Raw genomic sequence first — 13,334 nt, forward strand, 5'->3', positions numbered from 1 at the left:
TGATGTTAAGCTGTCAACTATGGCCTTCTTTCAGCCACGACTCAGTGATGCCCATAGTGTCATACCGATCAATCTCTAATTACACCATGAGTTCGTCCACCTTATTCCGAATGCTACACACATTTAAATACAGCACCTTCAGTCCTGCATTCTTCACCTTTTTGAATTTTGCCTTTGTGGTACAATTTAACTCCTTGCTCTGTCTCCATTTGTACCCAGTCATTGGCTTATCCTTCCTTACATTCATGTTACACCCATCATCTACTGGAAACCTGCTGGCTCATTCTCAGTTCTATCATATGGTTCCCATCCCCCTGCCATATTAGTTTAATCCGTTCCCAACAGCTCTCACAAATCTGCCCGCAAGAAATATTGGTCCTCCTCAGATTCAAGTGCAACCAGTCCCTTTTGTACAGGTCCCACCTGCTCCAGGAGAGGTCCCAATTATCCAGAAATCTGATCCGTGCCCCTGCTCCAATTCTTCAGCCACACATTCATCTGCCACCTCATTGTATTCCTATCCTCACTGTCACATGGTACCGGCAGTAATCCCAAGATTACTACTCTTAAATCCTGCTTCTCAGCTTTCTTCCTAACTCCCTGAATTCTGTTTTCAGGACCTCCTCCCTTTTCCTAACTATGTTATTGGTACCAATATGTACATTGCTGTTGTTCCAAGTCTATCTGCTTTTTTTCAGGTTTTCCTTTTCTTGGATCGTAGCCTGCAGTTGTTTACTGAGACCTTGGAGTTCTTCTTCATTTGCTTCCATGTTTTCATTTTATAATCTCAATGTAGATAATTCACTTTGCAACAAATTCCCTTTCCTTTTGTATCCTTGTAATAATTTCCTCCATTTTCCAACCTCTTTCCAACTCACCGTTGTTCTTGTCGGGTACTTCTATTTGTTGTTGGAGTTCTGCACATTTGCCCTGGGCTTCAACCATAAAATTCGAGGATTTTCCTTAAGTTCTGAAACATTTCTTATATTCTTGACCATTTGCGATAAATATACTGCCATTAAGATTCCATCTCCCCTGCCTGTGAACTGTTGGATCCTCCATTCAGCGTTTCTTTCACTTCTTCCCACCTAATCCCTTTAATACCAAGATACTTTTCTGCAGACGACGATAATTTTAATTTTCTCAGTTCTTTTGCTTTGCGCTGAACAATTAATTGCATCCACCATAAGAAGCAGGAACTCCTTTCTACTCATTAATAGTGTATCCTTATTTTACATATTACAGCTCTCACAATTCACCAGTTTATTATTCCCTATATTTGTTTGCTTGACAGCCTTTTTTCATCAAATTATTTCACTGCCTCTGCATAACTGATTCCTTGAGTTACTTTTACATATTGTATCTCAGCCGCTTTCTTGCTATAAATGCACCCTCGATAAGCTGCGCTGTGTTCCTCGCCACAATTGCAGCATTTCAGCCTAGCTCCCGCTTCACGTTTCCCATATTCATGTTCTCCAGCGCATCTCCCACATCTTTGTTTTCCTCTGCAGACCGCCGCAATGTGCCCGAATTTCTGACATTTATAGCATCTTAAAGGCGGTGGTATATATATTCTAACTGCATAACACATATACCCTAAGTAAACGTTAGTCGGCAATCTCTCTTCATCAAAGTTAATCATTACCGATAAACTAACACACTTTTTCCCGTTTCTTGTAACTTTCAAACGTTTGGCCTCAATAATTTTTGCTCCTTTTATGTTCTGTTTAATCTCATCCATAGTAACTTTTATTGGTATCCCGGAAATAACTCCTCTAGTCCACTTTCTATTGTTGGGTATTGAGCATTGTACTTCTTTGCCGTCTGTCTTTTACACAACTTTCTCACTTTGCCTTGCTGAGTACAATCCCGACAAATCACTAATAGCGATCCATTTCGTAAAATCTTTACTCCTTTAATCTCGCCTGTAACTTTGTTGAGCATCTTCGTCAAACGAATCAGGTTCCAATCACCAAAAGATGCCCCGTCTTCACTTAGTTTTATAATTGCTTTAATCTCATCTTCTTTCCATTGTTTTGCTGTCCTGTTTTGATCATCCGCTGACTCCTCAGAGTTTGATATCCCGTACCTCTGCTTTCTTTTCTTCCTCTTTCCATTCCGTTCCTCTTTCCCGCTGACCTCCATCTCTAGTTCACTTCCACTCTCACCAAAAACTTCCTTCAACAGCTTGGCTCTTTCCTTGATGTTCTCTCTCTCTCGCCATTTTCCAGTCACAACTCGACTCCTCTCTCTGCCTATCTTCCCACTCACAACATCACCGTAATTGGTGATTGTAATATGGCTTGGGTTAAATAGGTAATTGGTAATTGTAATGAGGCTTGGGTTAAATAGGTGGGTCACTGGGCCAGAAGGCTCTGTTCTGCACTTATTTCTAAATTTAAAAATGAATCAGCAATCTCTGCAAAGAAATGCTCTCCCTGTATCACGCTGTTCATGAATTCAAACACCAGTGAAGATTTAGGGATTAGCTTTATTTGTCCCATTGCACATAGAGACACACAGTGAAATCGTTTGTGTCGATGATGAGCACAGTCTGAAAGTGAGCTGGGGTCACCATAGGAAGCCCACAACTTACAAACCAGTTCAGCTTTGGAATGTGAAGGAACCAAAGCACCCAGAGGAAACCCAGGCGGCCACGGGGAGAACGTAGAAGTTCCTTACAGGCAGTGGTGGGAGGTGAACCCTGATTGCTGGTGCTGACCACCACCATTATTAACGGGGTGGTCTGATAGCATCGCGGTTTGTGCATTGATTTACAGCCCTAACTGTCACCCATTTCATAATGATTTTGTGCAATCTTTCTCCTCACACTCACACACAAAATGCTGAGGGAACTCTGCAGGTCAGGCAGCATCTGTGGAGGAGAATAAACAGCCAATCATTGGAGTCGAGACCCTTCAGAAAGGAAAGAAGAAGAAGCCAGAATAAAAGGTAGAGAAAGGGGAAAGAGCTGGTAGGTGACAGGTGAGACCAGGTGAGGGGAAGCCGGCTAGGGGGAGAGGGATAGGGAATGAAATTAGGAGCTGTAAGGTGACAGGTGAGACCAGGTGAGGGGAAGCCAGTTGGGGGGAGGGGTTAGGGAATGAAATTAGGAGCTGGCAGGTAACAGGTGAGACCAGGTGAAGGGAAGCCAGCTGGGGGGGGGGTTGGAGAGGGTAAGGGAATGAAATTAGGAGCTGGAAGGTGACAGATGAGGGGAAGCCAGCTGGGGGGAGGGGTAAGGAATGAAATTAGGAGCTGGAAGGGGACACGTTGGTGAGGTAATGGGCTGAAGAAGAAGGAACCTGATAAGAGTGGACGAGGGGAGAAAGGGAAGGAGGAGGGGCACCAGAAGGGGGTGATAGGCAGGTGAGAAGAGAAGTGGTAAGAGAGGAGCCAGATGGGCAATGGAGAAAGAGAGAAGGGGAGGGGTAGAAATTACTGCAAGTTATAGAAACTGATGTTCCTGTCATCAGGTTAGAGAAGGAGGAGAAGAGAGTGGACCATGGGAGAAAGGGATGGAGGAGATGATGGACAGGTGAGGGGAAGGACCAGAGAGTGGGCCATGGGAGAAAGGGATAGAGGAGGGGCACCAGGGGAGTTGATGGGCAGGTGAGGAGAGGAGGAGGGGTGAGAGGGGAGCCAGAAAGGGGAATAGAAAAAGAGAGAAGGGGAAGGGGAGAAATTAAGAGAAGTTAGAGAAATAGATGTTCATGCCATCAGGTTGGAGGCTCACCTGGCCTTTATCTATCACCTATCAACTTGTACTCCTCGCCCTCTGCTGACCACCTTATTCTGGCTTCTTTCCCTTTCCTTTCCAGTCCTGAAGAAGGGTCTCGGCCTGAAACATCGTGTTTATTTATCTCCATAGATGCTGTCTGACCTGCCGAAAGTTGCTTTGATTTCCAGAATCTTGTGCTTATCAGATTTGCTTGCTCCTCGTTTGGCTGGGGTGAGCTATTCTGTGCAGTGACTCTTGTATTGTCACTGCTGTCAGGAGGCAGCCATATGCGCCTCTGGCCAGTGTTTTCAACTGAAATATTCCACCTACCCCTGCTCCGTTTGTTAGTTCATTGTTTCCCATAGGATACTGCCTTCCTCTACTTTTATTACCAGATAATCAAAATGGTTTAGTGTGAACCCATCTCGGATAATGTATTTGTAAGATTCCATCAGATGTTTTGGTACAGTAAGGACGCTCTGTACCTAGTAGGGTGGCTACTGAGTGTGTTTTTCTACGTTCATGGTCTTCTGCTGCTGTAGCCCACCCATTTCAAGGTTCAACCTATTGTGCATTCAGAGATGCTCTTCCACACTCCACTGTTGTAACACATGATTTGAGTTACTGTCGCCTTCCTGTCAGCTTGAACCAGTCTGGCCAATCTTCCCTGACCTCTCTCATTAACAAGGCATTTTTGTCCACAGAACTGCTGTTTTTTAACTTTCGCACCATTCTCTGCAAACTCTAAAGACTGTTGTGCATAAAATCTGAGTTTCAGCGGTTTCTGAGATACACAAGCCAGCCTATCTGGCATCAACAATCATTCCAGGGTCAAAGTCACTTAGATCCCATTTCTTCCCCATTCTGATGTTTGGTCTGAACAACAACTGAACCTCTTGACCGTGTCTGCATGCTTTTATACATTGAGTTGCTGCCACGTGTTTGACTAATTAGATATTTGCATTAACAAGCAGGTGTACAAGTTTACCTAATATAGTGGCCATTGAGTGTTTATATAGTATAAATCCATACTTTATCTTTGTGAACTGATTCCTGGGTCTGTGTTTCTCAGGTTAATGATGCCATAGGTAATGAGTGGCCTTGGATCTACTTTGTCAGCCTTATCCTGCTGGGATCTTTCTTTGTACTCAACCTAGTCCTCGGTGTTCTAAGTGGGTGAGTTGAGCATCGGAGAACATTCTGAAATACTAACAGTCATGTGTTCATGTGGCGCTGTGGTAGTGTAGTGGTTAGATAGAAAGACAATGCAACGGAATTAGGCCAGCTGGCCCATTGCGTCTACTCCGCCATTCATTCATAGCCGATCCTTCTTTCCCCTTCTCAGCCCCACTCCCCGGCCTTCTCCCTTTGATGCCATGGCCAAACAAAAACCTATCAACATCTGCCTTAAATACACCCAAAGACCTGGCCTCCACAGCTGCCTGTGGTAACAAATTCTACAAATTCACTACCGTCTGGCTAAAGAAATTTCTGTTTTAAATGGACACTCCTCTATCCTGGGGCTGTGCCCTCTTGTCCTGGACTCTCCCACCATGGGAAACACCCTTTCACATCTACTCTGTCTAGGCCTTTCAACATTTGAAAGGTTTCAATGAGATCCCTTCTCACTTTTCTAAATTGCTGTGAGTACAGACCCAGAGACATCAAATGTTCCTCGTATGATAACACTCTCATTCCCGGAATTGTCCAGTTAGCACAACATGATTACAGCTTGGGATGTTTCAGAGTTTATTCAGTTCCAGTGCCATTCTGTACAGTCTTTGTACGTTTTCCCTGTGGAACATGGGGCTTTTCCCCGGCTGCTCTGGTTTTCTGCCACAGTCCAAAGACGTACTGTGTAGGTTAATCGGTCATTGTAAATTGTGCCGTGACTAGGTTAGGGTCAATCAGGTTTGTCAGGGTTGCTGGGGTAGCGTGACTCGGAGGGCCATATGGCTAATAAAAAAATAAAATAAAAAATAAATTGGTCTATCTTTGTATGACACACTGTCGTGTAGCGGCTAGCGTAACATTAATCTTGTCCTATGTCTTATGGAGATATAGTTGCAGAGTCACCAACCTCTGGCTGAAGAAATTAGTTGTGTATGAGCACGTGTGTGGGTTGGGGTGGGGGGGGGGCGAAGTGATGATCTGAATGAAATTTGGCACGTTACCGTAGATACGGTTTGGAAGTTTACTCTGGTTTTATAGATCTGTCTGTTCAGTCAGTACGGAAGTGAGCTGTACGTATCCACTGTTAGTTATTTATTTATTCTGGTTTTATAGATCTGTCAGTTCAGTCAGTATGGATGTGAGCTCTGCATATCCACGGAACAGGCCCATCTGGTCCTTCGAGCCGTGCCGCCCAGCGATCCCCCGATTTAACCCTAGCCTAATCATGGGACAATTTACAATGACCAATTAACCTACCGACCAGTACGTCTTTGGACTGTGAGAGGAAACTGGGGCACCCGGAAAAAAATCCCACGCATTCCACAGGGAGGATGTACAGATTCCTTACAGGTGACATGGGAAATGAACTTTGAACTCCAACGGCCTGAGCTGTGATAGGTTGCATTGACTACGCTGCCGTGGTGCACATCTATGGAGACATAAAGACAGATTCTTCACCCTCTGGCTTTACGAGGATGAGTGTGAGTGGGGGAAGGGGTGATACAAACAAAATTTAACACGTTACCATAGATACGGTGGAACTGCGCATTAGTTTTATAGACCAGTCTTTTCAGTCAATACCAAAGTTGGAGTGACTCGACTGGACTGTTTGAATTCCAGGGAGTTCTCCAGAGAGAGAGAAAAGGCCAAGTCACGGGGAGACTTCCAGAAGTTCCGGGAGAAACAACAGCTAGATGAAGATCTGAAGGGATACCTGGACTGGATCACCCATGCAGAGGACATTGACGTGGACCACGTCAGGCACCGAGAAGGTGAGTAGTCAACTCCATCTATTACACGGGCTATCACAGTTTATTTATTTAGACACAATTCCGGGCGAGAGCAGTGAGGGTAAACTTCCACAACATATTAAATGCTCCCAATGGCGTGTGTTCTTGAACAGCCTGACAACCAAGTCCGGGTGAATTGTTTCTCCTGATAGGACAAAGGGTAAAGGTGGGTCACTGGTTCCTTAAAACCAGTTGCTTTGGGCAGATGGAGCTTGTCAACCATGTCGGAGAAGGAAAACTAATCTTAAACCTCCGCTACCTGTGGCTATACTCTCTCACTGGGAAGGCTTCTGGTGTAAACCTTGAGGAAAAATACAGAGCTGGGCTCCCTAAGGCAGTCCTACATTGAATTCAACATTGACTGGCAAGTCCTGTGCACAACTAGTGCCAAACTGTATCGGTCTCTGCTGTTCCTTTGAACTCATCAGCTGCGTGGAGAGGGGGTGAACAGCTTGCTCTGTGTATTGTATTGTACTGACCTGACTTGCATACGGTTCACACTGACAACTTGAACACAACAGCCATGACCAATGGTGGGCCTTACAGCACCTTCTGTCCTAGCAACCCCGCCTATTTAATCTTAGCCCAGTCACAGGACAATTTACAATGGCCAATTAACTGACCAGCTGCTATGTCATTGGACTGTGGGAGGAAACTGTAGCACCCAGAGGAAACCCATGCACTCACGGGAAGGATGTACAAACTTCTTAAAGAGGACACCAGAATAGAATTCCGAGCACCAGAATGCCAGGAGCTGTAATAGCACCATGCTAACCTCATGGTGTGCTATTCAGAGGAATGGGTAACACAGTAAGGTAGTGGTTAGCGAAACACATTACTGCACCAGTGACCCATGTACAATTCCAGCTCCTGTCTGTCAGGCGTTTGCACATTCTCCCTGTGAGCACTTGGGTTTCCTCCAGGTGCTCCGGTTTCTTCCACAGCCTAAAGGTGTAGGATTAGTATGCTAATTAGTCATAGAGAAGTACGGCACAGGAACATGTCATTTACCATCTAGGCCATGCAGAAACCATTTAAACTGCCCTCTCCCATTGACCTACACCATGACCATCATTTGCCATACCCCTACCATTCCTGTACCTATCCAAACTTTGCTTAAATGTTGAAATCGAACTCACATACACCACTTGGCACCTCATTCCACACTCTCATGACCTTCTGAGTGAAGAAGTTTCCCCTCACTTTCCCTTTCTCACCTTTCACCCTTAAGCTATGACCTCTGGTTGTAGACCCACCCAACCTCAGTAGGAAAAGCCTGCTTGCATTTATCCGATCTATACCCCTCATAATTTTGTATACCTCTATCAAATCTCCTGTCAGTCTACTATATTCTAAGGTGATAGGTCCTAACCTATTCAATCTTTACTTATAACTCAGGTCCTCCAGACCCATCAATATCCTTGTAAATTTCCTCCGTACTCTTTCAATCTTGTTTACAACTTTCCTGTAGATAGGTGAGCAAAACTGTATGTAGTACTCCAAATTCATCCTCGTCAATGGCTCATACAACTTCAACATATCAGTACATTGATTTATGAAGGCCAATATGCCAACAGGTTTCTTTACGACCCTATCTACCTGTGACACCACTTTCAATGACTTGTATTCCCAGATCCCTTTGTTCTACCACATTTCCCCGTGATCTACTGTTCACTGTGTAAGACAGTTGGTCCTACTGAAGTGCAAAACCTCGCACTTGTCTGCATTAAATTCCATCTGCCAATTTTCAGCCCATTTTCCAGCTGATGCAGATCCCACTGCAAGCCTTGATGGCCTTCCTCACTGTCTACTACACTCCCAATCTTGGTGTCATCCACAAATTAGCTGATCCAGTTAACCACATTATCATCCAGAGCATTGATGTAGATGACAAACAACAATGGATCCACCACTGATCCCTGTGGCACACCACTAGTCACAGGCCTCCAGTCAGTGAGGCAACCATCTACTACCACTCTTGAGCTTCTCCCACAAAGGATCCAATTTACTACCACATCTTGAATTCTCAGTGACTGAACCTTCTTGAGTAACCTCCAATGTGGGACCTTGTCAAATGCCCTGCTAAAGTCCATGTAGACAACATCCACTGCCTTGCCTTCATCGACTTTCCTGGTAACTTCCTCGAAAAACTCTATAAATTTGATTAGACACAAAGCCAAGCTGACTATCAGTAATCAGTCCATGTCTATCCAAATACTTAAATATCCAGTCCCCTAGGATATTTTTAAATAACTTTCCCAACTGATGTCAGATTCATTGTCCTATAATTTCTTGGTTTATATTTAGAGCTTTTCTTAAATAGTGGAATAGTGGAACAACACTGGCTATCCTCCAATCCTGTGGTACCTCTCCTGTTGCTAAGGATAATTTAAATATCTCTGCTAGGGCCCCGGCAATTTCTGCACTTGCCTCCCATGGGGTCCAAGGGAACGCTTTGTCAGGCCCTGGGGATTTATCCACCCTGATTTGCCTCAGGGTAGCAAACTCCTCCTCTTCTGGGCCCATGAAGTTGATGCTGCTTTGCCTCACTTCTGTGTCCATCTCCTGAGTAAATACAGATGCAAACAATTTATTTAAGATCACCCCCATCTGCTTTGGCTCCACACATGGATTACGAATCTGGTCTTCCAGAGGACCAATTTTGTCCCTTGCAATCTTTTTGCTCTTAATATACCTGTGGAATCCCTCAGGATTCTCCTTCACTTTGTCTGCTAGGGAAACCTCATGCCTTCTTTTAACCCTCCTGACTTTTTTCTTAGGTGTTTTCTTGCATTTCTTTTACTCCATAACCATCTCATTTGTTCCTACCTCCTTATACCTGCTATGCATCCCCTTTTTTTCTTAACCAGGGCCTCCATATCTCTTGAAAACCAAGGCTCCCTACAATTGTTATCATTACCTTTTATTCTGACAGACACATACTAGCTTTGTACTCTTAAAATTTAGTTTTTAAAGGCCTCCCACTTTCCAAGTACACCTTGACCAGAAAACAGCCTGTCCCCATCCAAGCTTGCCAGTTCATTTCTGATGCCATCAAAATTGCTCTCCAATTTGGAATCTCAACCCACAGACCAGGTCTCTCTTTTCATATTTACTTTGAAACTAATGGCATTGTAGTCACTGGATGCAAAGTGTTCCCTTACACAAACATCTGTCACCTGCCCTGTCTCATTCCCTAATGATCAAGTATCTCACATTCTCTCACTGGGACTTTTACATACTGATTAAAGACTCTTTGCTGAACACATTTGTCAACTTTATCCCATCTAGTCCTTTTACAGTATGGGAGTCCCAGTCAATATGTGGAAAGTTAAAATCACCTAGTATCACAACCTTATGTTTCTTGCAACAGGCTGTGATCATTCTACAAATTTGTCTGGATCCCTCGGACTGTTGAGTGGTCTGTAGTAAAGCCCCACTAACATGGTCGTACCTTTCTTATTTCCAGTTCCACCCATAGAGCCTCATTAGTCAAGATCTCCAGTGTGTCCTGACTGAGCTCTGCCCTGACACTTTCCTTGACTGGTAATGCTACCCATTCCCCCTTTATTCCCTCCCGCTCTGTCATACCTAAAACAACAGAACCCCAGAATATTGAGCCGCCAGTCCTGTCCCACCTGCAATCCAGTCTCAATAATGGCTACAATATTACAAACCCCATTTCCAGAAAAGTTGGGATATTTTCCAAAATGCAATAAAAACAAAAATCTGTGATATGTTAATTCACGTGAACCTTTACTTAACTGACAAAAGTAAAAAGAAAAGATTTTCAATAGTTTTACTGACCAACTTAATTGTATTTTGTAAATATACACAAATTTAGAATTTGATGGCTGCAACCCACTCAACAAAAGTTGGGACAGAGTTAAAATAAGATTGAAAAGTGCACAGAATATTCAAGTAACACCGGTTTGGAAGACTCCACATTAAGCAGGCTAATTGGTAGCAGGTAAGGTATCATGACTGGGTATAAAAGTAGCATCCATCAAAGGCTCAGTCTTTGCAAGCAAGGATGGGCGGCACTGCCTAAGAAACCATCATGCTGCTGTGACAATTATAGCCACCTGGGCTCGGGAGTACTTCAGAAAACCATTGTCACTCAACACAGTCCGTCGCTGCATCCAGAAATGCAACTTGAAACTGTATTACGCAAGGAGGAAGCCATACATCAACTCTATGCGGAAATGCCGGCGAGTTCTCTGGGCCCAAGCTCATCTCAGATGGACTGAAAGACTGTGGAACCGTGTGCTGTGGTCAGATGAGTCCACATTTCAGCTAGTTTTCGGAAAAAACGGGCGTCGAGTTTTCCGTGCCAAAGCTGAAAATGACCATCCAGATTGTTATCAGCAAAAGGTGCAAAAGCCAGCATTTGTGATGGTATGGGGGTGCATCAGTGCCCATGGCATGGGTAAGTTGCATGTATGTGAAGGTACCATTGACTCTGAGGCATATATTAGGATTTTAGAGAGACATATGTTGCCATCAAGGCGATGTCTCTTCCCGGGACGCCCATGCTTATTTCAGCAGGACAATGCCAGACCACATTCTGCATGGGCTACAACAACATGGCTTTGTAGACACAGAGTGTGTGTGCTTGACTGGCCTGCTGCCAGTCCAGATCTATCTCCTATTGAAAATGTATGGTGCATCATGAAGAGGAGAATCAGACAACGGAGACCACGGACTGTTGAGCAGCTGAAGTCTTATATCAAGCAAGAATGGACAAAATTTCCAATTGCAAATCTACTACAATTAGTATCCTCAGTTCCAAAACGATTAAAAAGTGTTATGAAAAGGAAAGGTGATGAAACACAATGGTAAACATGCCTCTGTCCCAACTTTTGTTGAGTGTGTTGCAGCCATCAAATTCAAAATCTGTGTATATTTACAAAATACAATTAAGTTGGTCAGTAAACCTATTGAAAATCTTTTCTTCGTACTTTTGTCAGTTAAATAAAGGTTCACGTGAATTAACATATCACAGATTTTTGTTTTTATTGCATTTTGGAAAATATCCCAACTTTTCAGGAAATGAGGTTTGTATAATTCCAGGGGTTTATCCATGCTCTTTTCCTACGAAACTTCTTGCATTGAAATATACACAGCTTAGGATACGTTAGTGCATTCTCCCTGTGACCCCGTTTGGCCATTATCCCCATTACCACATTTATTCATTCTCCCCATGACCACGTTAATGCATTCTCCCCGTGACCACGTTTCTGCATTCTTCCCATTACCACATTTATTCAGTCTCCCTGTGACCATGTTAATCCATTCTCCCCGTGACCATATTTCTGCATTCTCCCTGTGACCACATTTGTCCATTCTTCCTGTAACCACGTTAGTGCATTCTCCCCGTGACCAGGTTAGTCTATTCTCCCCGTGGCCACGTTTGTCCATTCTCCCCGTGGCCATGTTAGTACATTCTCCCTGTGGCCACGTTAGTGCATTCTCCCCGTGGCCACATTTGTCCATTCTCCGCATGACCATGTTAGTGCATTCTCCCCGTGACCACGTTTCTGCATTCTCGCTGTGACCACATTTGTGCATTCTCTCCGTGACAATGTTAGTACATTGTCCCATGACCACATTTGTTTATTCTCCCCCTAACCACGTTTCTCTATTCCCGTGACCACATTTGTCCACTCATCCCGTCAGCACATTGGTCCATTCTCCCCATCAGCACATTTCTCCCTGTGACCACATTTATTCATTCTCCTCTTCACCTCGTTAATAGATTGTCCCTGCAACCACGTTAATGCATTCTCCCAGTGACCACATTTGTTCTTTCTCTTTGTCACCACGTTAGTGCATTCTCCCCGTCATCACAGTAGTCCATTCTCCCCGTGACCATGTTTGTGCATTCTCCCTATGACCGCGTTTCTCCATTCTCCCCGTGAACACGTTTGTGCATTCTCCGCTTGGCTATGTTTGTCTATTCTGCCCGTGACCACATTTCTAGATTCTCCTCGAGGCCACATTTGTACATTCTCCCCGTGTCCACGTTAGTGCATTCTCCCCATGACCACATTTATTCATTCTCCCTGTCACCACATTATTCCATTGTCCCCATGACCAATTTAATGCATTCTCCCCGTGACCACGTCTGTGCATTCTCCCCGTGACCACGTCTGTGCATTCTCCCTGTAGCCATGTTTGTGCATTCTCCCCGTGGCCATGTTCATGCATTCTCCCCGTGGCCATGTTCGTGCATTTTCCCCGTGGCCACGTTTCTGCATTCTCCCTGTGACCACATTTCTGCACTCTCCCCGTGATCACATTGTTGTATTCTCCCCGTAACGACATTTATTCATTCTCCCGGTCACCACGTTAATGCATTCTACCAGTGACCATGTTAATGCATTCTCCCCGTCACCACATTAGTGCATTCTCCCCATAGCCACGTTTGTGCATTCTCCCCACGGCCACGTTGTGCATTCTTCCAGTCACTACAGTAATCCAATCTCCCTGTGACCACGTTTGTGCATTGCCCCATGACCACGTTTGTCCATTCTGCCCATGAGCACCTTTCTGCATTTTCTCTGTGACCACATTTGCCCATTCTCCCCGTCACCACAATGTTCATTCTCCCCGTGACCACGTTAGTCCATTCTCACCGTGACCACGTT

At 44.5% G+C, this 13,334-nt stretch overlaps 1 protein-coding gene across 2 annotated transcripts in view; it reads left to right on the forward strand.

Moving 5' to 3' along the window:
• Positions 1–13,334, forward strand: part of cacna1sa (calcium channel, voltage-dependent, L type, alpha 1S subunit, a) — a 469,610-nt gene that overhangs the window by 100,240 nt on the left and 356,036 nt on the right. For both annotated transcript variants that reach the window (XM_063065671.1, XM_063065672.1), the window contains exons 7-8: positions 4,794–4,897; positions 6,515–6,666. In XM_063065671.1, coding sequence (XP_062921741.1) covers positions 4,794–4,897; positions 6,515–6,666 — 256 coding nt within the window. The remainder of the gene's footprint in view (positions 1–4,793; positions 4,898–6,514; positions 6,667–13,334) is intronic.

The sequence above is a fragment of the Mobula hypostoma genome, chromosome 13, assembly GCF_963921235.1.
Source record: "Mobula hypostoma chromosome 13, sMobHyp1.1, whole genome shotgun sequence".
NCBI classification, from domain to species: domain Eukaryota; kingdom Metazoa; phylum Chordata; class Chondrichthyes; order Myliobatiformes; family Myliobatidae; genus Mobula; species Mobula hypostoma.